Source organism: Falco biarmicus, chromosome 12 (assembly GCF_023638135.1).
Source record: "Falco biarmicus isolate bFalBia1 chromosome 12, bFalBia1.pri, whole genome shotgun sequence".
In the NCBI taxonomy this organism is placed as follows: domain Eukaryota; kingdom Metazoa; phylum Chordata; class Aves; order Falconiformes; family Falconidae; genus Falco; species Falco biarmicus.
In genome coordinates this window covers 18,629,916-18,656,982 of record NC_079299.1, presented here as the reverse complement: position 1 = coordinate 18,656,982, position 27,067 = coordinate 18,629,916, and the positions used below count along the sequence as shown (strand labels likewise).

At 40.4% G+C, this 27,067-nt stretch overlaps 1 protein-coding gene across 8 annotated transcripts in view; it reads right to left on the bottom strand.

The window, feature by feature from the left end:
- Positions 1–1,223: 1,223 nt before the first annotated feature.
- Positions 1,224–27,067, bottom strand: part of LRFN2 (leucine rich repeat and fibronectin type III domain containing 2) — a 160,900-nt gene continuing 135,056 nt past the window's right edge. For 5 of the 8 annotated variants that reach the window (XM_056357648.1, XM_056357650.1, XM_056357651.1 and 2 more), the window contains one exon: positions 1,224–3,964. In XM_056357648.1, the coding sequence (XP_056213623.1) occupies positions 3,046–3,964 (919 nt within the window). In that variant the 3' untranslated portion in view covers positions 1,224–3,045. The remainder of the gene's footprint in view (positions 3,965–27,067) is intronic. The other 3 variants (XM_056357653.1, XM_056357654.1, XR_008825002.1) reach the window with 3 other exon arrangements.

Sequence of the window (27,067 nt, the reverse complement as noted above, 5' to 3'; positions counted from 1 at the left end):
CCTAACTGTTCTGTGATTCTGTAGTAAGGGGGAAGCCACAGGATAATTTCAGAGGTCTGCTTGGCCGGCTGTATAAGCAGGGCAGTGTTTGGTGGCACTTGAAGGATGATCACAACCCAGCAGGTACCCAGGCACTAGCACCACCACACTGGGCTGGCTCCATCCCTCTCTCAGGGCTGGCCACTTGCTGGCTCAGTGTGGGGCTCCCTGCCTCACCTATGAGTCACTGAGTCCTTTTCTTCCCAAATGCTGTGAGCTTGTTTCATTTTGCTCAGTATTTGCAAATTTGCTGATGGGGATTGAGCCTCATTCATTAAAGCTAAATGAATTAAAATCATAATTAACAGTAAAATATGCAGCTGTTAGGTTGTGGACTTTATTACCTGGGTTCTTTGGCAACTATCCACTATTTTAAAACAGCATCTGTTGGCTTACTTCCTCTAATCCTGTGTGAGAAAGTGAGAGATATGTTTTCCTTTTTAAAAAAGAAAATACTACAGGATATTGCTTTTGAAAATTCACAGCTGCATATGCTACTAATATTGATGATGAACTCAATAGCCAAATTAAAAACAACCTATATGTCATGTTCAGAGTGAAGCATGAACATAATAAAAAAGTCCAAATGCACCACAGTGTAACATGGAAAAGAAAGCAATATCTCTAAAAGTCTTCAGTACAACAAAAATATAAATGTTATTAAGGGTTAATATGAAGATGCCATCTGGACAGTTGGATGGTGTAGATTCTGGCACTAGAGGTGTCATTCCTCTTGGAAAGCATGAGAAAACCAGTGACTGTGAAAGATGTTGCAAACAAACTTTGACTAGATCTCTTTTGAGTATTTAATGTTGGCAGTGAGCAATAATCTGAGCAGAAACCTACAAAGTCAGGTCCTAAGCCTAAAAAGGCTTCCTCTTATTTCTGCAAATTTTGGATCAGGTTTTAAAACACATTACTGATATAGATCTGTATAAATGTAACCACAGAAAAAGAGGTGAAATGCCTGTTTCAGAAGATCTTTTCTCATGCGTTCCAAAAAGTATGTATTTCTTCATTCCTACCTTATACCTAAAATCCTGAAGTCAGAGATAGTTTGAGGGAAAGAGAAGGCAAACATTTGTATTTTCAAGATGATTTAAAAAATAATTACAGCTCCTTACTTAGGTTTCAAAGCAGACCACAGAACAACAAATAAATGAAAAGCAGGTACTTTTCCCCAAGAATGTTTTTTACTGTACATTTTGTAGCAAAAAAAAAAAAAAAGAAAAAGAAAATAAAGGAAAAAATATTCTGATCACAGGGATGTCATTTTCTAAAACTCCAAGTAGGAAACGTGACAAATACAAGATCAAGTACACAGCCATGTCACAATATATCTCTGCACCTTTAAAAAAAAATATACATAGGTTTTTCATGTGTTATTTTCTCTGTGCCTTGCAACCTTTCTCCACGTCTTTTACAAAATCATAGTAACAGTGTGCAATTTCAGAATGGTTCCCAGCAGCTGATCATTGGGAGCCAACAAATAAACAAACAAAGGAAAGGACAGTTGCAGTAGCCATCAGAATGCTGGAAATCACAATAAAGTTGTTAAGGACAATGAAGTCAGCTTGGTGGCCCATGAGCATTTCCACAACCACAGCAATGCTCCCCAAAAATGAGTCTAAGAATCAGTTTAGAAGCCCTGAAGAGCTCCTGTTCCTAGCAAGTACCTTAGTGAGGGTGAGAGACAGGGGGGCAGGAGTACGCCAGGGACTGGGGAAGGGCTATCTGTAATGCAGGGAACCCACCAGAGATGCCCTGCTCTAGACACCCAAATTTAACTCGGTTTCCATGGCTAGTTGGGAACTTATCCAACCCCTCAAAATACACAAAACCTTACATTTCCTGTGCTGCTGCTGATACAGTTAAGCCATGTCATGGCGACTGCACAGACAGCACTTTTGTCACAATAGGGTGAAAGTCTGTGTTTTCTTTGTCAGTTGAACGTAGTGACAGTGTGACATTTGTCAGAAGCCATTGGTATTCATAATGTGGAGAGTTCACGGGAGCTACCTTTGTTTTCCCTTTCTTTTTCCTTTAATAGGAAACCTTGATTACTACTTTTCCGATCTTTGATAGCAACACCCGTACAGATATCATTAGCTGCTGTAATCTGCCTTTGACAAGGGCAGGCTATGAAGAAGATGGAAGAAAGAGGATGATTTTTTTATTAGCCCCTAGATTTAGTTTTTCCTAGTATATAAAGGGTCGTATTGGAGGTGGGTTATACAGTACATCAGAAATTTGACCTTTGTACATATCCTCCTTTTCATCTGAGGTATTAGATGAGACTGAAAACACAACCAAAAAATGCATGGAAACATACTTTCTGCTGTGGGCACAAAACAACTTAAAAGCAGTAACGAGGCAAAACAGAACAGAAGCCATTAAATCCCAACCAAAAGCCCACTCGATAACAGGTATTGTTTTCCCAGTTGTCACGTTACCACCATGAGATTATGCTGAACAATTTGCTCTAATCTGTCCCTGTGGATGCCCTGCCTGCACTTTTCAGAAAGTCACTTGCAATGACAACCAGATATATCCTAGCACCAATCTTATATCCACAGAAGTGTATTTCCATGGCTAAAAGAAAAGAAAGAGTTGCCCTTTAAAAAAAAAACAACGAACAAACAACAAATCCTATAAAATTATATTTGTGCTGTTAACCCCCTTTTCATACTCCCTGTTTAATCTTGTGTGGTCGTTCACCAAGAGTCTGAGTAAGTTTTGGAAAGCAGTGCTAAATACAACTAGTAAATTCCTTGAAACATTCAGGCATGGTTTAGTTGGGGCCAGACAAGAATGGTGCCATACGTGCCTATTCACATTTCATCACCTTTCTTCCCTTTTAGTATCCCTGTTACTTATTTGTTTACCTATCTTTTTGGCCAGTACAACTGAAAATGTTTCCTCCCCTCTCTTCCTAAATGCGTGGCCCTGCAGCAAACCAACACTTTATATCATAAGGGTAGAAGAGGAGCAGGGAGACACTGATATTTACACTGTGCTTTCCATTACCCACTCTGAGCTCCCAAAAGTCCCTTTTGCCCCTGTTAGGTCATTGTCATCATACTGCAAAAGCATGCCGTTCACCGAGAGGCTCCTCTTTGTCCAAATGTTTGTTATCTTTTTTGGGTAGGTGCAACACTGAGATGTGGCGAAGTCCCCCATGTCAAAAGAATGGCTACGTTTAGTTTTGCCCTCCAGAGGCAACGTGAGGAGGCTGCGAAATTTTGACTCTGGCTGGCCCAGCAATGGCTCTTTGTCCGAGTGGCGGGCCACCGTGGAAGTTCTGGAGTCTGTCATCTCCTCCTTTTTCTGACATTTCAGTTCCAGGGAGGCAAAAGCTCCCATTAGCCGGTCAATGTTGTGTTTTGACCTGGAAGGAGGCCTCCACTTACTGGACAATGTGCCCTGTTCACTTTGGAGGCTATAGTCATCACAGTCACGGCTGTTTGCGGAGCTGGAGGAAGAGGAGATGCTGCTCCGCGCAGACTGACAGTTAAACTCCATAAGTTCATTTCTCACCACCACTTTGGGGTTGACCTGGGGCAAGACTCCATTCTGAACTGGTTGTGCTCCATTTGTCTGTGAGTAGACATTGCTGACGTTAGACATCTTTCCTTGGGAATTGTTGCAGACCTTATAACGGACCATGAGTATTACAATGAATACCAGCAGGGTTGCTACAATGATGCCTCCAATGATGAGAATCATGGTCCCACCCAGGAACTGACTGTGCATCGACTGGCACTGAGGGTAGTCTTCTTTGGTGAAGAACTGGGCACATCCCACAATATTGGTGGCAGTAAGGGTCGTGGCCGTGTCATCCCACATTGCCAGGACACAGAGGTCATAGCCTGTTCCGGAAACAAGGTTGTTTACAACAAAGGCTTTGTTTGTAGCTGGAATCATCCTTCAAACAAAAAAGGAGAAAAAAAAAGAAAAAAATTGGTTATTCTTGACAGTAAGGAAAAAGAGAGGAGAACAGACATAAGAACAGTGTGGTGTTTACTGTTCTGGGTACTGGCAGAGAGAAGTTAGAGCCATAAAATTCAAACAAGCATTCAAGCTTCCCAGCTCCTGCAGGTCCAACATCCCAGCATTCAGGCACACACAAGTTTTGAGGGCCATCTCTCAAGTGTGAAATAAAGGGAATAAGAAAAAGCAGACCAAACTAGTCTGGAGTTTTTTTCTCCTCACTTGCATCTGTCCTAATCTTAAATATATTCAAACCTGAACAAATAACTCAGAATAAAAATATGTGCCTACAAAGAGCAGTTTTTTCTGCGTGTGCAAATGACCCTTGCGCTTGCTGAGTCTGAACCTGGCAGCTGCCACATTGCTTCACGGGTGCCTGAACATTCACTGTCTAACATCAGCAGGCTGCTTACTTTGTGAAGACAAGGGGCTACATTCAGTTCTCTCATTTCCTGAGAATGCAAGGCAGGCAACCACTTCTCTCTCTTTCTCCACTCTCCCACCTACTTTCCCCATCCTCCTACTCCCCACTGTGGAAAATATCTCCCTAGAAATGCAGCTATCATCTTCTTTGCCAGAAATTTCTTCTTGCAACCACCTTTCTCTGTGTGAGTGAGAAAGAAATACTGGCATTGGCAGTATGGGCTGTGGAAGTGTGAGGAGAGGTAGGAAGATGCAGGGATGGAAACAAGAAGGATTCTTTAAAATATGTAACTCTACTCCAGCAGAAATCCACTTTCAAAAACCAATTACCTAGGCCCAAGCTGAGCTCCAGTTTGGTCATTTATGGATATTATTCCTTGCTGCCATAAAACTTAAGCAGTCATTTGAACTCATGCAATAGAGCATCACTAGCATTAAAAATTAGCAAATGAGAATGCACATGGCCTAGCCCCTCTTCAAACTGGTGAAAATTGCAGCACATCGGCGGAATACAGTGGAGAATCCCCGATTCAGTGCCTGGTGGGTAGCCAAGAATAAAACCAAAGAGATACCCCATGCATATTTCTTTTTACTTCCACATAACAGACTTGAGTGAGAGAAAAAAGCTGAAATTAAAACCAGCCCGTTCTGACTTAGAGCTGCAATTCTTTAGCATCAGCAACGAGGAAGCCCTGCAGGCACTAACACCACACAGCAAGCTGGTGTGACTGTAATTGGGACGGTAAGGGCTGGCCAGAGGTAAAAGGCATACTCCTTGTGAGAGTGCCAGGCTCTCTCAGCCTCAAATCACCATCACAGCTAGCATTAACTGCGGCCCTGCAGAGGCCCTTCTGTGCAGTGGGAGGGAACAGGCCTGCACAGAGAAGCAGCAACGTCAAGGCACTGCAAAGATGAGCTTCTGATCATCTTTGCATTTACGCATTCACGCCACTTACACAACCCTTCAGTCTGGCCACAGGTGAGGATGTGGCTCCTTTTTAAAAAGCAAACAAAACCACCAAAAACTCTGTAAGGAAAAGAAATATTCATGAGAGACACCTGGAATATAAACATCACCTGGCACATTTACACAATGCTATATTTGAGATGCTGTGATTCTATTATCATCCTAATGGAGACGTTTTGCACAGACATAGATGAGCTATTCAGAATGAGCTGAGAGGTCATAAAGCAGCCCTCCTGGAAAATTCCAGATACAGTTGCTAAAAGAGTCAAAATGGTTGGTCTTAAGCAATTTCTAATTGTTTTCCTGTCCCTGTGGCTCTGGGAACAACACACCACAGCGGCTGGGGCAATGCCTGCACTCTGTTCAGTTGTTCAAGGAGTTTTATATGCACACACCAAGGATGATATATGGAATAACAGAATACTACTGATCTTCAAATGTAGGATCTTCAAACTCTTGAACACTTTCACCAGTTGTTTCATACCTCCTTCTGTATCACCTAGTGCTATCTATACTCCACTTTCCACCATCACTCACAGCCATGTGCTTAAAAAATTCTGCAGTGCATAAGTCATTCAGAAATTATTTTGCTGTGAAACCTCATTACAAACAAGTAGCACTGTTAGCAGAAAGAATAGTCAGCCCTATAAAGTGGATCTGAACTTGTGTCATAACTCTCAAAAAACAGAGCTATAGCACCATCTGTAAGAGCGGTTCATTTTGCTTTGCACTGATGAAACAGAGACCTCTATATAGTCTCCAAGCGAACAGCAAACAACTGGGTTTACATAGTATATAGCTCTGTACGTATCTTATGTATTTGGAAATACATTCCTTCAGCCCAACACACTATGCCAATTTATACAGAGTGAACACTGATTAACTTCAATCATTTACAACTTGTTTTCTTCAAATATGATTACACTTAAGCTTCCAGGGAAATGCTACTGCCTGGAATATCTCACAGACTGGCAGGTAGTGCTAGTGACATAAAATGTAAAGCCAGTCTATTTTTAAATGTACAGCAGTGAGGCCATAACCACTCCTAAAGCTCTGCCAGGTTAACTGTATTGAAACTTGCCATAAAAGCTCATCTTAGCCTTTAGAAGAAACTGAGTCATTTCTAAACTCAATCAGTCCTGGAAGCTACAGCTGTGATAATATTGGGACTAATAATAGCTTTATAAAAGATCACAGTTGCAATCCCAATTACGGAAAAAGCAATCAACTCTCCATATACATCTAAAATGAAGAATTTTGGATGTTTCCATAAATAAACTTCAAATGTTCTTGTAAAGTATTCAAATTAATGTTATTGTTAAAGAACAGCTGAGCATAGGAATAAGCACCCAATTTCAAGAGTACTAGGAGTTAAGTAATTAATCTCAGACTCAGTTTTCTAGCTTGCAGGGAAGATGATCTTGTTTTCACGAAGTTGCCAAATTGTAAGAGTATTTTGGCATTCCTCCGTGCTTTAGTTCACCCTCCCCAAACACACTGCCAGTCAGCTATGATGGATGACATCTCTTAGCGTTGCCTGCACCTAAAATCGATGAAGACACATTTTCACTCTGGGCTATTGATGACTTTTTGATTGTCCCCAACACGGGTAGCTACAAGATGCCACTTCAATCTTTGCTTTGCTGCCTAACAGGGGCAGTATCTTCATGGCTGCTTTGTATGTCCAGCACCCTCAGTTATGGACCAGCATGCCCTGTCATTGGAGCTCAATAGCTAGGAGTTGCCACAAATCTGAAAGGGGCCATTTAAACTGTGTCTAGTCAGAGATCCTGCAAGGCTTTGTTCAGTCAATTCATTAGCTTAACACAGAAAGTTGGTTTCAGGTAGAAAGAATCTATAGCATGGTTCACTGGAGATCAAACACAGCTTTTGAAAGTTGTTAGCTTTTGAAACTCAGAAGATCCTAGTGCTCACTTGTTAGCCCTCAGATAGCAAACATACAGCAGTATCTTGAGGCAAGAGCCTAATAGTGTCCACCTGCTCTTCAGCCTGCACCTGATCACACAGGGCAGTGTGATCTTGTAGAAATGCTTCTTATCACGGAAAAGGAATAGAGATCTGAGTTTGATACTATAAGGAAAAAAAAGACTAACAGTTGACTAACTACAAGATGAGATCAACTAGCAAAACATTTGCTTATTTTTAAACTGATGATAGGCTATGATAGGTTTTAATGTTTACAGTTAAAGGAGCCTGGGAACAGTGAGGACTGGGAAAGCAAACAAATACTCAAATATGTTAACACTGTAAGTGTAAATGTCATCCCAGCTAGAACAACAAGAAATCTGAAAATCTTCTTATGGAAATTTCACTGTCCAGACACATAAAAAGCAGCAATTTCTGTCTTTCTCCTCTGGTTTATTTTCTTTGGGGTAGAAAGAGCAGGCAAATCTCCTTAACATTAGTCCCAGGATTTTATTACCTGATTCTTAAGCTAGTTTCTGAATCCTATCTGAAGGTCAAATGCCCCAAGGAAAACTATTCATATAAGAACATGGTTCTGACCTCTCTACAAATCTTGCCTCTAAGGAATGAAATGAGCATAGAAGTCTTACAACTGACCTTCTTAATTTAAAAAAAAAACACCTCTTCTCTTGCCCTTTGGCACAACAGCATCACTTATTGGAAGAGGAGGAGACCTATGGCCAGGATTAGGGCATGGCATAAGCATCTGAAATAGAACAGCAATAGACAGATGCTCCTATGAGAGTTTATGTGTGATGAAGGGCTATGAAGCTGAGATGAAAGTTTCCAGGGCTTTTGCAAATAATACATCCCCTTCAATCCATGGAGATTTAGGTCTCATTTTGTGAAAGCACCAAAATAAGACCATGAGACTCTTTTTTTAAAAACAATGGAAGGATAGTGCTAGCACCCTTCTTTGAAGTCAACTTTATTTTCTACCATCTCCACTAAAAAGTCCTTGTGATGTCCTTGTCGACACAACATACGGAAAGCAAGCAATTTTGTAATTAATTATTCACTTCAGTGTGTGGTGATATTAAGAAAATTAGAAAATAAATTACTTAGAAATGCAGGAGAAAAAGGGTTGCTGCAGACTTTACTCATAATCCCAGATGCAAGTGAGCACTGAAGCTTGCAGGGAGTGAACTGTGATGAGAATTTAGGAGATGTGATTTTTATTCTCTATTTTATCAGTTACACTGATATCAGGCTCTACTTTATCAGTAACTCTCAGTTCCTGAGAAATCATTTTGCTGTACTGTAAGTCTCCTCATTTATAAAATGGGGATAATGCCAGCAATCTCTTTTCAAAAGAGGCCTGTAGTGTATGGAAGGAAATTAGTAGATATTATGATTACACTGCAATATACAAATGGGTTCTTTTCTTCTTTGTAGCACTGGGGATTAGGAGGAGTGAACTGCTGGTTAATACTGTGGTTATGCAAAACAGACAAATTAGAAAAAAGACAGATTAGGTTAATTGTCTAGGCAATTCTGTTCCTTTTTTCCACCGAAAGAGGGGTATGATACCATCTAGTTTTAGCCTGAAACTGCTTTAATCACAGAACTTGCAGGGAACTGTCAAGCATTCAATTCCTTTGGGAAGGCACTTGCAACTCCCAAAACTCAGTTTTATACTGACCTGCTAGACTGTGTTGCTTTTCTCATGGACCTTTTTTTTGTACTATTCGGGGCCATATGCCATCTGTATTGCAATATGATTTCTCCTTTTGAAGTAAATGCTAGGAGTTTAAAATGGAAAGTCATGCTAATTTATTAAATGCTTGTATCTCAGGAAAAAGAAAAAAAAAAGAAAAAAAAAGCACCTAATTGCCTGAGTGTGAATTTTCTGTGCCTAAACTGCTCAACCCAAACTCTTCCTGTAAGATTCTTTGTCTACATGCCATGTCCCAGGGCAGACACCTCACAAGAAATGGTCCATGACTCCGCTGCTAAATCTATATATCAAAACCAGCTCTTGGAATATTATCTCCTGAACCATGCTGGAAAAAGCATCAAGGAACTGTACCAAGATGTTAGCAGTATAGGTGATGGGGTTCTGGGTCATGGGAATGTTTCTGGGCTCTCATTAATTTGTCAGCACAGCTGTAGCCTGGACATTATGAAGCAACTGCTCAATGGTTGTGCTGAATTGTCACCATGCACTATAGTTTGTCATGAAGAGGGGAAAAGGAAAACAAAGAGAGGTGCCAGGGTGAAATAGCTAGTGTCCTGTAAAATCATATTCCAGTTAGTTAGCACACTAACTTTCCTGTCTAGTAATGCCTTAGTATGAAACAAACTTCCTCTTTCACAAAGTTGAATTCACAGAAGTGCAAAATATTACTCTGATTGCTCTCAGAACTAGAAACTGATCCAGAAAAGGTTAACACTTGAATTTTCACTTACGAAAATCTCAAGCCAAAAATGCTCATTTATTTCATCAATATTTTTTTTCCCTATTTTAAAATCTTTGGGTTTTTTCCTTTGTTCCAATTTCACAGGTAATTCTAAAACAATGATGAATCCAGCTAATCTTCTTTAAAAGTATTGTAAAAAGGTCTGATAGAGTCCTACTTCTCAGGTGAAGTGTCCACCTTCATCCCCATGGGATTAAAGTAGGATGGTAGAGAAAGGGGAAAGGGAAAGTATCAATGGTGACACATGGAAGGAAGACTTGTTAAAGAGCATGTAAAAAGAGGGGGTAATTGGAGGGTGGAGTTCATTGCCTGGTGGATGTAGTTCAACAGTACACAGACCTTGCTTCTTACCCAACAGAGATAGTAATGAGGTGTTATTTCATTAAGGACAGGTAAGGAAAAAAAAAGGAGGAGAAGGTTGAAGTGAGAGAGAATGCAAGAAGAAAAGAGGATAATGAACATTGGTGGCTCTGACAGTGCTAGGGCATTAGAAAATGATAGAAAGACAAAGCAGCCTTTGGCAGGGCATGATCAGGCATGTGGCTACCATCAAAATGATGGAAGAAGTCCAGGTGGTCACTGAATGGGGACCAAGATCACAAAACCAGCTCAAACATAGGTGAAGGTCTTTCAGCAAAAACAAGACAATTAGAAAGATAATGAAGTGAATCAAGGCAGCAGAAAGTGTTCAGATAGTGGACAGATATTAAGGAGGCTGGAGAAAAAGGCAAAAAAAGATCGGAGGGAGAATAGAAAGATCTAAATTGAAGTGAAAATGTCACACATGATGTATTGCCTGGGAGCAAAAGGATGTAATTGACAAATTTGGACTGCACACTTGGCATTCTTCTCTGCTGCCAACTTTTGTAATTTCCTTGAAAGTTTTATGGTGTATCCTGGTGTCATTTTTTGCTGTGTTTTTATCCCAAAAGCCCCAGTTTCTGCAATCATGGAATGAAAGTAGAATCTAAAATGATATTAAAAATAAAGTAAGCTAACAATGGAGATTAATTTCTGACCCTTCAAACTTCTAAAAAAGCCCTTGACTATATAACTTCAGATCATCCTAAAGCCTCAGGAATCAAAAAACAAATACAAAGTACCAAGTATATTACTGTGCGATATCTCAGTCTTTTGCCACCTGATTCAAGGTTTTTTAATCTAAGAATCTGAGAAAGACTGAGACCTACTGTGACCCTCATCTCAAAAAAATGACAGTTGTATTTCTGGTGTCCTGGGAAAAAAGATAGTTGTTAGTATTATCAACAGGGTGTAATTCCTCTGTCAGTCATGCCAACATAAGGAAATGTCAGATAATACCAGGAGGTAGCCAGACTTGCTCAGTAAACACTAACTCAACCCAGCATGAATAATTTCCTGCATTTTTTATTTTATTAGTTTTTGGGGGGTTTATGACATACAATCATAATTTTGCCTTCAGATGGAACATTTATTATTAAACACAAATCCCTTCCTGCTTTTCTGAATCTTGTCTCCTCATCACTCATGCATCTAGCTGCCCTTCAGAGAATCTGTCTTGTCAAGTGAAACACATAGTACATATAATTTCATTATTATTTCCTAATTTGCTTATGCTTTTTTCTGCTCATTTGGAAAAGTGGGATGGGAGGTGGGGAAGAGAAAACAGAGCCAAAAGCAATTGATATGTCTGTCACAAGATAGTGAGTGAGGGAGATACTGATAATGAATATATCCCCTGTGCTACAGGAGAAAGGAAAAAAATAACCCAGACATTAAACTACTAGCTCAGAGAATATAAATTCCTCGTGATATCTGATAGGCTGCTGAACGATGTCCCCTGGGGATGCACTGAAGTCATTCAGCAGGTGACAGAACAAAGCATAGGCTTCTGGGGGATGTTATTGCACAAGGCTGAGGAAAGGGAACCATGGTACCAGGTATTCTGCTCCCCTCCATTACCCATTGCTCTAAGAAAAAAACGCTCCTCTCTCTATTATTGCCAGCCAGATTCTTGCAAACAATAGGGAACTACAGGCAGGCAGAGCTGGTGAGGCACTTCTAGATGAATGACGACCACCAGAAACATCCCGTAATGCCCTGAATCAATGAAGGTGGTCAGTTCAGGTGTCCAGGTGCAAGCTACTGCTCCGAGATAACCTCATTTTGGTTAATGTTGGTATGACAACACAAAATTAGACTCTGATTCCCTGATCTATGCTACAATTTCTTTCACAGGGAAATGACAGCAGCAGGCATTTAGTGCCCTGATTGTTAAGTTTTATCTTTAAAAGGAGTGCAGACCAACTCTAGGAACTTTTGACAGCACGAAAGATAAATGCAGTGACACCCAAGCAATTCAGCTACAGACTGAACACCTTTCACCTCAATATGCCTGAGACAGTAACTGCCTTAGAAAAAAATCCTTACTCTAATTCAAATCCAACTAAAATATATTTAAACTCATTAGCAGAGTAATTGAAAGCCCACACAATATTTCTGTTAGTAAATGTGAAGCTGAAGTATTTATGGAAACAATGAATAGCCACACTAATAACTTCACCCTGTATCATGCTAATGTAGAGTTAGAAAGCTATCACAATTCACAGCAATGTTTCAAAAAGCCAGACAGTAAATTTGAGTTTAAACAAAAAATACCTGAAGTCACTAAATTATACTACTTGTAGTTGCAACCACATGTTACAATTACTCCATTTCTAAAGATGGGAAGAGATAAAAGTTATCCATGAAAGGTGTGTTCAAGTTATGAAGTGTGGGACCTGGGACACTCTTTTCCCAGGTTTTTATGGACAAATGGCCCATACATTTGGCTGAAGTGCCATGCTTATTCTCCCTGACTCAAGTAATTTCGAACTCTTATAGGCAGAGGTGCACAGTTACACCAGAAAAGGTCATCCTGCCATACCAACAGAGGTTCCCAGAAGAGAAGCAACATTAGAAGTAATAAGCACATTTAGAAGCTCAGAGGAAATTAATTTGCAAGAGGGGTTCTGCTATTTTACTGGCAGAACACAGCTGTGAGATTCAGCTATGTGCTGTCCTTTCTTGAGAGTTACAAGTGGGGCTTTCCATTTATTTCCAGGCAGTGAAATCTGTGCAAATTATAATGATAGGATCAAAGAGAGCTGACTGGGATCCAATAGTGCTTAACAGCTGGCCATCCCGTTTTTCTGTAAGAGCACATGTGAGCTGAGGTCAAGAGGAGGATCTTCAGTGACTTACTAGCAGTTTTTCATGCTTACTACTCAGAGCACTTATGCTAGATTGCAACTCACACATCCTGAAGAAACTCTGTGTTCTATTACACAGGCTAATTTTATCTCCAGAAGGTTGTGCTGGAATGACAAAAACTCCAGGCACTGCTTGAAGTTATGGTCACCCGTGTTTTGTAATTGAGTGGCCAAAGCAGGCTCCAGCATGTTGTTTCAGACTCTTCTGTCACAAATGGATGGGAGAAGTGTGGTGCCAGCTAACAGCTGACAGGGCTATTCTAACTATTCCAACCAAAAGAAAGAATCTTATTGAGTGAATAGCAGGTCTTACATCCACAGAAACTGTGCATCCACTGATAAATCAGTCTGTGTAAAAAATGTTTCAACATCAGTTTAAGACACAATTTATGCTGTATTAAAAAGTTTAATCACCTATCATGTAATTGTTCCCCTGCCTCAGTGACTGAACTTGTTATGGATAGTTTCAAGAGATTGCGAAATGTTATCTACCAGGCTCTCAAGCATCTTTCTCACGAAAGGTGAGAAGGTGAAAAAATGAGTTTAATTCCCATTGGAGGGGAAGGGAGAACTGCATTTGCCAATTCACCAAAAATGAGCTAAAGAAGTATCAGCTCACCAGAGATACAGCTAGAGTATATCTATATTCAGAAAAAAGCATAAGCACAATTTAGAAACATGAAAAGGTGTTTATTTGGAGAGATTTTTACCATCACAAGCAGGTTGAAAGGCAAGCAGGAAAACTGTAAGATTGAGGACCCAACCCTCCAGCCTCTCACCAAACAATGGAAATACCTTTTTTACTATCTAAAATGCATGTAGAATCGCTTGCTTCTTGTAAATTAAGAAAACTTAATGAAAAACACTAAGGGAAAGTTTGAATAATACACTTTTAGTATCAACCATCAAGCTTTTAGATTCTGAGTTAGAAGATGGAGAAAATCTTTTGCAACAAAATTCTCTGTGAAATGTGCACAACAATGCACAAGTTAAAAAGAACCAGGATGATTCAGGGTGAGTTTTGCAATAACATTGTGGAAAAAAATGTTTTTTTCAATTGCAGAATGAGAACATGGGCTACAAAAATCACTAATGGTCAAAAGCATTATCTCCTAGGGGGAAAAGGAAAAACAGGAAAAAGAAAAAGCAGCAGATAGGTAATAAAGGAATTTCCTAAAGCAGAGCTTTGACATTTTGCCACTTCCTGTGCATTGCACACAAAGCAAAGGAATAGGAAGGCTAGAAGGACTAGATAGGCTAGAAAGACATGGAGATGTTGAAAGTCAAGAGTGCTTTACGAAAGGCCAGAACACAGTTACATCCTTTCAGTTTGTGATACCAAAATTAAATAAAAGCATTTCTCAGCAACCAGACATACATGTTTGTTTCAAAGCTGAGCCTGGACCAAAACCACACTGTGTGAAGTATGACAAATACATTACTGAAAAGGAAGGTAAAATCCATGCACTAAGAAAACAAGTTTAAATTCATATTGACCCCAGGAGGAAGAAAAGGAGAAGTCTATGATAGATTCCAATTGTAGTATGATATTATTGCCTGGAAGGAGCTTAGGCAAGTGCTACAGCTTTCTAGAACATGAACAAAGTGTAATAAAAAAGCAGTCTACTAGTTCCTTACATGTTGCAAATGAGACCCAGAAAACTGAAAGAAGCTGATATGACTCATCTGATAGACTAATGGCATGACCCAAAAACTGAACATAAGCAGTCCAGAACCCCAGGCTGTGCATCCCTGCAGTGAACACATCGCAAAGAGGAAAGCATGAGCAGTGTGTGTTGATTTTCTTCTGCTAGGTACTAACCATATGCTTTGCAAATACCTTTTTGGCCCTCCTCATGTTACTTTTCATGCATGGAAAGTACACAGCAGGTTTGTAAGTACTTGGAAAGGAGTTAAACCCTACTTTTAAACAAGGTTATGTATTAAATGAGATTACAAATGTAAGACTGCTCGAATTTGGTGTATTATTTTATTTCAGAGACCCACAACTGATCTGTTTAGTTTTGATGGTGTATTAAGAAGAGACTAGAATTTCTCCTCGTATTTCAATTCTCCAGTTGATTAAAGTTTTACTTGGCTCCTGAGATTTACCCATTTACAGCTTAAGTTACACAGTTTTGCTGAATATAGTTTTAGGATCAAATAGACTTACACAATGAGCAGCTGATCAGCAGATACTAAGCTTTCACATGAAGACAGATTGGCCAGGTTTGTTACTTCTTTACCATGATTAATTATTAGTCATCATACCTGAAGGTTTTTGCAGTCGTGGATATTTCATTGTCCACCAGTAAACAGAAGCTTCTACATGTTATAGGCATCCCAACGAGGTCATTGCAGATAACAGAAAACAACTTGTGAAAGATTTCATTGAAAAATTCTATAAGTACTGTGGAATCACATGTGTAAGAGCACCCTGAACTGCTGAAAATTAAATGAAAGTATGGATTGTTCTTTATCTTTGCTTGAAAAACTTTCAAAGCAGTGGGTAATGAAGGGAGAGGCTAACAGATTGCTCTGCTCTGCAGAGTTTTAAGTGTAAAGCCTGTATAACTCTCTCTTCTTCACCCTGGAAAATCTTTTCTGAGCTTTTCTGCTGTAACTCCAGATAGCATAAGTAAGCAGGACATGCAAAAATGACCCTGAGAGTTAAAAAGGAGAACATGGAATAAAATGCAAATCAAATACACAATGATACTAAACCCACAATTTTTGCTTGCTTGCACAATACAAAATCATTTGTCACCTTTACTATCAGACAAAGGAATGCTGTCCTCAGCCTGTCAAAATGAGGAGCAGCAGAAATTTGCCAAAAGTTCATTGATATTTAGGAGCAAAAAAATATGAGCTGAACATTGATTCATAACATCAAGCAGCATCAAAACCTCAGTGTGACCCCTCTGAACAGACTAAGGAGTAAAAAGCCAGACTATCATTTCTAGAAAGGAGGGTAAAATAAATACTCTAAAACCAAAAATCATTACATAGAAATATAAGATTTCAGGCTTCTTGGAGAGCACAGCCAGCACTGCATTCTAGGGTATGTTAGTTCTAGTTAGAATGTTTTCCCATACCTATATTTACCATGTCAGTTATCAATAAGAACATTTGACTCAACATCTCTAATAGCCAATGTAATCCTTCAGAAGAAACTTAAGCATATCCTTCCTTAACCACTGTATGGCCTGGGAAAGTTCCTTACACCTGCAGTCAAGAAAGAGCAAAATCTGTTGAACTCAGTAAAGCGTGGTCCCTTCTTTTCTAAATAAATGATCACTCCAGAAGTGCTGGAGTGCAGCTCACAGTGTATGAGTAAGGGAATAAAGTAGACAAGCATTTTACACCCTCATGAAGTCCCGTAAAGCTGTGTTCCACTAGCAGAACTGCTGATTTCAGCTTCTCTGCAGTGGGCTGGGCTGGAAGGAGTCCTAAACTTGCCTCTGCACCACTTGATACGCAGCTGCTGGGCTCCAAGTTCCCTTCTTTAAACCACGATTGAGTCCCCTTTCTAGGTCATGCAAAGACAATGCTGTCCACATGACGTGGAATTTGGGTAGGCACAACCATCAGTCTGTGCCAGGACTTCAGCAAGGTACAGTGTCCATCCTTCTGCTTGAGGAGAGAATGAGGGCTAGACGAGCATCTTGAGTAATGAGGTGACCTTTCCTATTGCTGGGGAAGTCAGTCAGCTTTGGAGAGAAGGGATTTATATATTTCTTTTAAGTTGAATTTCCTTACTTACTTCTCTGCCTCACCAAAATGACAGAAGGAGGGAGAGTCACCAGCAGAAGAAATGAAGCTGCAAACCTGCTGAACAGTAACTGACAAAACAGGAGGGGAGGGTGTGGCCCGTACCCAGGTGTCCGTAAGAGGAATCCCCACATCTCCACCAAAAGATGTAGCAAAAGAAGCAAACTGGGAATGGTCTAACAAGAGCTGTCTTTTGTCCCTGAAGTCTGCTTGGGAGATGCTTTTGTTTCCACAGTTCCTGGAGACACTGCAAGCAGAACACACCCTTGTTTCTCTCCTTATGCTTTTCCCAACAGACTGTAAAGGTAAGAAAAATCCTGTGTCCAAGCCCCTTAAGGGCTTTTTATCCACTTTAAGATTCAGGATTGCTTTCAGAAGAGACATTTAGGGTGTTGTCCTTTCCTGGCCACGTGCACATTGTCTTTGCAGGTGTGCATTTGTACTATCCCACCACGTTCAGTGCAAATCTTTTTCCTAGACCTGACTGGGGGAATACTAGCTCCCCTGTGACAGTGCCACAGATTGTTACTTGGTAGTTGGGAAGTGCTGCATTTAGGGATGAAGTGGAGATAGTTGTGGCACTGCAGAAAACTTCTACGAGCTGCTGCCTTTTACATAACTTGGAGAAGTTACTATCTAATGTTCCTCGTAGGCAGATTAAAATTAACTTAGCCAACAGAAACTACAGACAGAGCCAAATGATTCCCCATAACACATGTTTTTCTCTCTTCCATATTAGCCTGACTATAAGCCACAAGTTAAAGATTAATCCGGACCTAAATTCATGTGACTAGGCATCTAATGAAGGTATAACTGACTCACGGTGATTAAATTTCAATGAAATATTGAAGAATGTTTAATTGGTTTAAACACCTAAGTGGTAGAAAAAAGTTTATCCTGCCATGACTAAACTTCATAACTATGTTTCAGAAAATTAGCTGGATTTTAATGACCATGCTGGCAACTTTTTTCAGTGCTATAGAAAAGGTGAATGGACCGATCTGTTTTTGTAACCACCTGTTCTATTTCTCACTCCATAGTGTAAATACGTGGTGGTCTGCCACAGGTTTCACCTAGGTCTTTTTTTCCTCAGGTGCACTCGGCGTTTGTATGCAGATACTGGCCTCTTTATTCTCAAGTGTCCCAGAAATTTCCTAGACATATTTCTGAATCCACTGCTATGTGGATTTCTTTTTTTTATTTTTTTTTTTTACCTTGGTATGAAATGAATCACTCCACCCTCCCTCCAGCATGAAGACAAATGTGATTGCTTCTCCTGAACATATGGTACAGCCTAAAAAAAGGGTTATCTTGTAGGAGTGTATCTGTATGGATCACTTATCACACAGTCCCCAACAGAGGATTTAGAGATGGCATCGCTTTTTCTTTCTCAAACTGCTCATGTTCAGGGTTTTTCTGTCCACTGCTTTCCAACATGTTCCTGATTCCTCAAGAGAGGAAAGCCCACTCCCATTACAACTGGCCTTTTGCATATTGCTCAGCAAACTTGGGTTTGCTCTGCTGACGGGGACTGGTTGTATAAGATGCAAAAGCAAACGCACCGAAGTTATCCTCCTGAAGTTATCCTCCTTTCTGTGTTCGTCATTTTTGTGTGACATTATGCCACAGTTTTTTTGTCTCTGAAGAGAGCAACCTGTAATCACATGAAAACACAGATTTTCAAAATTACCAATTTCTGTGCTGCTCTCAGTTTGAGAAAGTTGTTGGCATAATATTTTATCCCAAAGCAATCTTTTCAGACTACAAGGTGTATCCCCCTCAAGAACCTATAGACATCTTCAGGGAGACCCATGTGATGAAAGCAAAGGGTCATTATTTCACAGGAACTCACTACTATTTTAGACAAATACTTTGAGGACTTCAGAATGCTTTAACCAATATGCAAAAGTATCTAACTAGAATAGTCTCTAATGGAAATGCTTTATAAAACTCAAGAGACAGCTACCTTGAGTTGAAGAAACACTTGGCTCTATTCTTGGTTATAAGACAGTCCTATACAGGTGGAGTTGCCTCTGTACATGCCTTTCATGTTTCTGTGCATTGGCTAAAAAAGATTTAAGGCTTGCTAGAGCAAATGGCTACTGCAGCTGCCTGCACAAAAGTTTACTAAGGCATGACAAAAGTGTACCTAGCTAGGAAACCTGACTGAAATGCAAACCCCTTACCTAAGCAGAAATTGTAAGTTTGATGATGGCTGGTGTCAGTAATACGTACTTTTAAGGATGGGAGGAAGAAAATTTTAGCACGGACGCAGGATGACTCAGATAAAGGTGAATAGTATACAGGGCAGTACGGCCATGAAAGATGATTGCAAAAATCCAAATACATCAGCTGTTTTCATCTTGGTTTAAATTAGAGTAGATTCATGAGGATGAGCACAGTGGTTGTAGGGAGCCTTTTGGTACCAAGATTGCTCACCCAGCCACAAGCACACTATGCCTTAACATTTCCCTCAGTGAGTATCAACACTTGTTTTACACTCCACTTGTGCTCACTAACCCTGGCCAGCCCTGCACTACTGCACTGAGTCTGTGATTATTTCTTAAGAGAAACCTGATACTGCAATGTCTCAGCCGCAGCCCTGCTGGCATTTCGGTACTTGAGACCTCGACACAGGCATATCAATAACACCAGCAGAGGCAGCAAAGGAGAAGACACTGATGAATGACTCTGGTAACCACTAACCATCCCAGACCACAATACACCCAAAAAGACAGATCTAGGCCAAAGCTCTTCCACAATAACAGCACACAGAAGGGAGGCTGAAAAGCAGAGATGTGTCTGCAGTGCTCAAAATATCCATGGATACAATAGTCCAATGGATTGCTAACAAAGAGCATCCCTACAGTCAAGCAAGAAGGAAGTAAACATTTTCATATTTTTCCCTCTCAGTTGCAGCCCAGTACAAAGTATCATGATATGTTTTTTTCAGTTTATTCACAAGTACAAGTGTTTCTTGCAAGCTGGATCTTGCTGAGATAAAATCCATTGAAAAAGTTCCAGAGGAAAAAGATAGGAGACACTTAACAGATCATAGCTTAATAGCTTACCAAGGGAAGAAGCAATGGTAGAGAGAGACTCTGATCCTGCCATGTGCTTTCTGCACCTGTGGACATTGCTTAAGGTTTAGTAGGATCATTCCTACCAGAGTTCCAGAGGAGGAGTTTCTGAAATGATCAGTACCTGTTGTTTCCATCCACCTCACTTTCAGGACTGTAAGGGGAGGGCTGGTACCTGGAGACAAGCACTGACTGAAAGCTTGACAGCCTTCCACCATGTCAGTTAAACAGATTTTTCTTAGTTCTCAAAGAAGATGAGGACACATAATACCTATTTTTGATACAGCCTAAGGAGATCCACAGCATACGGCTGCTGTGACATGACTGCCAGTTAAAGTAATGAGTATTCACACTCACAAAACTTAATGCAATTGAAATCTTAATGCATTCAATTGTAGCAGTATTGTACACAGAAATGTTCAGTTTTATTGAACCTGCTGACTTTATCAGAAGGCCCTGACTGACAGTTTGACTGCTTGTACATTCTTGCCTTTGTAGGGGGCTGGTTCCCAAATGTTAAGAATGGTACGGGTAGTCGTGATCATCTAGTCTGACCTTCTGGACAGCAGAGTCCTGCATAGGCTGAGTTTATCCAGGGATTCTTCCACTGAGCACCAGCACAGCTGTTTACAGAACATATGGTCTTAAGGATTTCTCAGGGGATGAGGAGTTGGTGACTTCACCTCCTCCCACTGGTTCATAACGCAAGGTTTAAAATGATACAGCCCGTTTCCAGTTTGCATGTATAGGTCTTCACTTCAGCCTCAGAAATATAATGAGTGGTTTACACATCTGCATATAAAGACAAACAAATAAGCAAACAGCAGACTTTGAGGCAGGATGGAGACAAAGTAAGCCTATTTAAAGCTGTTGTGAATTATTAAAGTTGTGGTTTGGATTTGGTGGGGGTTTTTTGTTGGGTTTGGTTTTTTTTTTTTTTTGAGAGTTAAAGAACGATATGAGCTTCTATACTTGGGGGAGGAGGTGGGAATGTAAACTTGGGGTTGCAGAGATCTGGAATATAAAAAATACTGTCATGGTGATGGATGTTCTCCTATTGGCCAAGATGCCTGGCTACATAGTCAATAGCTCCTCATAAAATTGTTGAGGGGTAGGCTTGAGAAAGCTCAGGTGGCCACACATGATCTGCCCAAGGCCACGATAAACAGGAAGACAAGTATCCAGAGTTTATTTATGGGAAAAGGCTTAGGACAACTGGTTGAAATTGAAGGGGATGCAAAGACACCATGGAAAAAGGAAGACTATAACATTTCAAGTGTAAAAGGAAAAAGAAGGTAGTCCCAGGTATTTAAAGCCAGCTCTAGAGTGTCCAGAGATAGGTTATTTGGTTTGTTTCCAGCTGCTTCCACTTGAAACGTGCCTGTGACTGTGAGGTACTTCTGTGTGTTATTATTACTATTAAAAGAGACATAAGAAAAAAACCCCAAACATTTAGTAGCTTTTTCTGAAGGTCACAGGACCACACAAACACAGAAGAATGTAAAAACAGTGCCTTTTCAGCTTAGCGTGTTAGCTACAGTTTCTACAGTACTACTCAGTTCTAAGGTGCCTCTACTATCACTTTGATCATCAGAAAGTCTGTGAGGGAAGCCAGTATCATTCAGCTGAAGGGTTTTGTGCAGCAGATCTTTAATGCTTTCATGACAAGCCATTTTCAAAACTTTTGTTGTTTAGATGAAATAAAGGTGACCTTTATCCTTTACTTTGCTCCATTCAAGGTCAACAGCAGTTCTGTGATCTACTGACAATGGCATATGATGCCCATGGAGGATATCCCATTGCTGCCAATGATTAATAGTTGCATTTCACTCTCCTCAGGGCCATAACTCACTCAAAACTTTGGCATTTGAGAATGATGGAACATCCCTGGAACAGATAAATTCATAAATCCTTTCAAACCAACAAAAAAAATTGCCAGCTCTCTAGGAGTTTCTTTACCGGTCAGGCTATAGTTTTCAGATTAATACGTGCATGTAACATGACAGGGGGAAAACCAGATCACTGATAGGAGAAATAGGAGAAGTAATTTAAGGCTGGTTATTGTAACTTTCTATACTCTGTTCACTGGCGTTCACTTTGCAGGAAGGAAATGTCAAGAGAGGCAGACATCGCTTATTGTCCACAGTATCTGCATCTGTGGCAGTCATTTCACTTGCAGTTGTTGAAGCACACGTCTTATCCCAGAAGCAGCCGCATAATAACATCACGAACCAGCCTTCAAAAGGACTGCCTGTGGGAGTAGTGGATCAGTCACATCATTTGGAGATATATCTGCTGATTTTAGCCACCAGAAGTTTTTTTATTTCTGATAGCTCTGTAGAACAAACTCATGTGTCAAAGAGAGCTGGACTAGTTTAGGCTAGTGCCTTGTCTCATAGGCTCAGCCACTAAAAGCTCTGTCTTCCTGGCTGGCCAGAGCTCAAAATCTGCTACTACGGAGAGATGGTCTTGCCCCCATCCTGGCAACATGGGGGAGCACCCTGCTGCCTGGGGCTGTTGTGAGTCCAGCTCATGGGTCTGTCTGAGGCGTGAGCCCCAGGGAAAGGGAGAGCGGCTGTCACCCTGCTCTGACTGTGCACTGGAGCTGTGAGAGGAGGAAGGGCAACCCTCCCTGATCTGCCTCTGCAGTCACTGTCTAAACTAGATGCTGGAGCTAGGTGGTACGGAAACCTCTCCCAGGGAGGCAGGCAGGCTGTTTGTGTAGGTTGTCAACTACATTCAACTTTTTCATAAACAAAACAGAAGGCATGTGAGATTGCCAAAATGCTAACTGTAAGAATTTGCAGCTACACACCGTAAAGTTCTGCTTTAAAGTTCAAGAGCTTTGCTGGACTCATAACAGAAAAGTGTCCCATAGTTCTCAGAAGCTATGGTTTATTTAAAAGAAAAATTAAAATACAAAAAAAAAAAAAGGAAAAGAAAATGAAATAGTTTTATTTGCATCTTTTCTTTTTAACAGGTGTTCACAGGTTCAAGAAAAGAATAAAATAGCCTTTTCAGCTATCCATTTTCAAAAGCAGAATTTAGGAAGCTCTGTTTTACTGCTTGTTTTTCAGTGAAAACCTTTTAAATTTTAATGGAATAGAATTTTTTTTCCTACATACTTCTCTTACACGTTATATAATTTCACTTTCATTTTAGGGGAAAAAGATCTACAATTTTATGAGTTGTTCTACCTATAGATATTTAGAATAAGCAATGGCCTAATTAAGAAAAGCTTCAGTATTTCTTTGAATAGTCAGCCTCTGCAAAGTTTTAGTGCCTATCCAAATCTGACTGAACAGCAGTGAAATTTCCATGGCTTCTGAGGGTGCAAAATAGGACTGGAACCCACAGAAAAGGCTGTTCTGCTTCCATTCCTGGCCCGTTCTAGAGCAAAAGAAAGCACCTCATGTTACCCCTGCGCTGGCATAGAGAAAATACCGAATTTTTAGAGAACAGTGGGTGTCAATCCATCCTTGGAAGCAATATTGTATTTCTTATCTCTGAGTCCTCATGGCCGGCTTCTTTCACCTGTGATTATCTCAAGTGTAGTTGCCATTATGTATATGATAGATACCTGTATCAGGAACATCCTATGCTGACTGACAAAACTGTGGCCTAAGTATATATACACCCACCTGTGCTCAGTAAAATAGTGGTTAGCATAAAAGGTATCTCAAAATAGTAGGGAGAGAAGAGAGAGCACAAGCATAAACAGCCAGTCACATCATAAAACACACTCCCAAATCTAGCAGAAAGCTTTAAACAAAAAAAATTCTCTGCACAGAAAAATCAAAAGTCGTAGCTCTCGTAATTACACTACTTAGCAAAAAGTCTCACAAAATGTCCAGCTTGACAAATCTGAATAGAAAATAAGAAATCTCAGTCTGGTGACTGGTTAAATCACAAGAGGAGAAAGAGGTTCGAGTCCTGAAAAGTGCTCTGTTCTGACTTAGCAGCCCTTGATTTGTAGAAAAATCCATAGGGGAACAAAATGAAAAGAAATTTGGATTGCATTAAGCAAAATTACATGTAATTCATATTTGGGAATGGAAAAGGAGAGGAAAGATAAAGGATTTTTTTCACTCAAATTGATCCCTCTGCCTTCATCTACTTTTTTATGACTTCATGTCACTCTTTCCATATTATATCTTCCTTCTTCATTCCTCTGTCTTTAGCTAAACATTGTGCAGCTCTCTTGCCTTTTTGAACTGTCATTAAAACAACATGTAAGGGATCACTGCAGATAAACAACAGTGTGTGTCACCTGGTAAGTTGTGCTGTTACTACAAGGAAAAAGACAAAACATTATGCACTCAAAATTGAGCAAAACATTGGAAAATGTAAGAGGAGCTTATTGTTTCACCTAAGTAAGTGCAGACCTTAGCGGGGAGGGTGCAGCTGGAACAGACAAGTGTGATATCTATTGCTAGTGTCCAAGAACAACTGAAAAACATGATAACTCCCTGGAAATGAAGGAGGTTTTTGGTTTTTCGGCTCCTGCAGCTGCGGCTGCATAAGGCAGAGCTGTTCGGTTTCTATCTGGCAGGGGGATTAATTACTCACACCAAATCATCCCCTCCCTGAGGGAGCTCGTGTAAAGTGCACAAGTACTTTGCTTTAGTTGGATGTGTCTTGGACCACATGTTCAAAGCTCTTACAGGCAGGAACACTAGATGCATCTAGCAAAACCTTGGTATTCTGATGGCAAAGGTGGTCAGATACCTCAAATGGAACACTTTTTTAGTGTCAAAGCAGGGGGTTCTGCTAGATCCAGTTTTTTCTTGTCTCTTGTCAGGAAAATTAAAATGAAAGCTATACCTGTGGGAAGCTACAATGCTCTTCCTCTCCTTGGCACCTGCGAGGGTACTCTGCTTCCAGCCCTTGCTTTGCTCCTCTACCACGTCCTCTACTCCTTTCCCACTCCCCCACAGACAGCTGCCCCTTCTCCTTGTACACCCAGACCACCCCTTTGCCACTTCAGGGGCAGAAAGCAGGGACAACACGGAGGGAAGGAAGACTACTGTGGTGAGGAGAGAGAGAGCAAAGTGGATGTGATTAATTTAGGGAGCTCTGCTTCCAGGAGTAGAATAACTCCCCAGGGCACATGATGTATGATGGGGATGGGTCTCTCACTCCCAAAGCTGTAACATCCACAAAAAGATTGATAGCAATATTTCCACATTTCCAAATGAGATACTCTTATTAAAGTTTTCTTTCCATAAGCAAACAAAGCAATGGTTACGGAGAATTTTCAGCCTGATTCTTGACAGAAACAGATGTTGCAATATTGGAAATTCCCATGGGACAGATATTCCAGGGTTGTTCCATTTTAAACAGGGCTACAAAATAAAACCGAGTTGATATATGCTTTGCTTCTTCATAGCCATTTCAGAGGCAGGTGGTTGGAGGGTGTGCTAGACAGATGTTGCACGTTGCTGCAACGACTGTGAGACCAACTAGGGTGGATCTTTTTTTGTTTTTAATTACTTTTTAAATCTTCACCTTGTTCAATGTAAGGAGCAACTGGTTACTTTGTGGTTCTCTCCCATTATATGGCAGATTAAGATTTGCTCTGGGTAAACTGAGGCACTAGCTTCAAATTTTCCACAAGATAACAACTCTTGTTTGGGAACTAGTAAATGTGACCTGATTTGAAAAGCAGCCTGCAGCTCTTTTGAGTATATGCCACCTTGTCATCAACAAGTTTAATCAGGGTTAATATAAAGAAATGAAAATGGCAGAAGCCAGGAAATTACTTGCAGACCATGTCCTCGGGGACTTTCTCTAAACTGGAAGAACAACTCTGCTTCTATGTTTTTTCCTAGACTCCCTTTGCTACCCTGAAAACATGAAAAGCTTCTGGACTGAAATCATGTAAAAAGCGGTAGAAAACAGGTTTTAACCTGGTGCAGACATACACAGTTTCACTAACTGATGGACATAAAGCTCAGTGAGCACGTTAATCCAATATTAACTGGGGAAGACCAGCAAACTGTCAGTAGGTGGGTCCCCATGACTACAAAAGCTAGAAACTTCTCAGTCCCTTGCAGCTGTAAGGTTACAGCTTGGCCACCTTCAGCTAAAGTGCAGTCCTCACTAAGTTCATACTGCATGTAGGTTCCCAAAGGTTTTATCAAAGGCCTGGCCCTGTCACTGTGACTAGCCACAGCCAAGGGGTGCCAAGAAAGAAGAAAGAGAAAAATCGTCTGCAGCGCAATCCCACATACGCACAATGAAAACAGTGAGGCAGCAAAAAGCCTTCCTAAGGCTTTGTTCAACACTGCCTTTGATAGTTGAACAACATCTGGTGACTCTAGGTGTACAGCTGTGAAATAACAAGGAATGGAGAAGTGTGATCAGCCATCACCACTACAAGGATGTATGGATTTGGAGAGGAAGTTGTAGGACTTTGCTGGAGTTAGGAACCACCTGAAAAATTACAATTTCACATTGGAGCAATATAGACCCTACCACTATGTGTGCTAATCAGGCCAAGGAGCAGCTCTCTTTGCTATTCTTCGTTGTCTTTGGGGTTTACAAGAAAGACCAGACAGCTTTGATTCCATTCACCTGTAACTTCTAGGTCAGCAACTCAGTGAGCACCTAAACCTTTGCCTGCAGTACAGCCAGCAACAGGAGCAAGATTTATATACTGATAAACTAAGCCTGCTAAGGAAAAAGAGGGGGTTTTTTTGTTTGTTTGGAAATGTAAAGGCCAAAATCAAAAAGCCTTATACTTGCTAGATAAAATGTGTACTTTAAAGGTGTTAATATCAAGGTTAATTTTTTTTTCTGAAGTAAAGATATATAATTATTATTATTATTTTCTACTCTAAAACCAAGATATCAATTAAATTTTGCAGGAATTTTCATGTCAGTGTGCTGCTCCCAGAGATATGCCACCTCTGACCTCCAAAATGCTATTCTTCTCACTCCATTTGGATAACCCTCATATACATAAATCCCAGTGAAACCAGTTATGAACGCCTGTGCTACCACACAATGAAATACAACAGAAATTCTAGAAGAAAACTCAGATGGAAGGTGCTTAAGAACAACTAAATAAAAGGATTTACTCTGAAAAATACTCCAGCTCTGGCATGATTATCTAATTAAGCCACAGCCAATATAATTATCTACCACGAGAGACTAGAT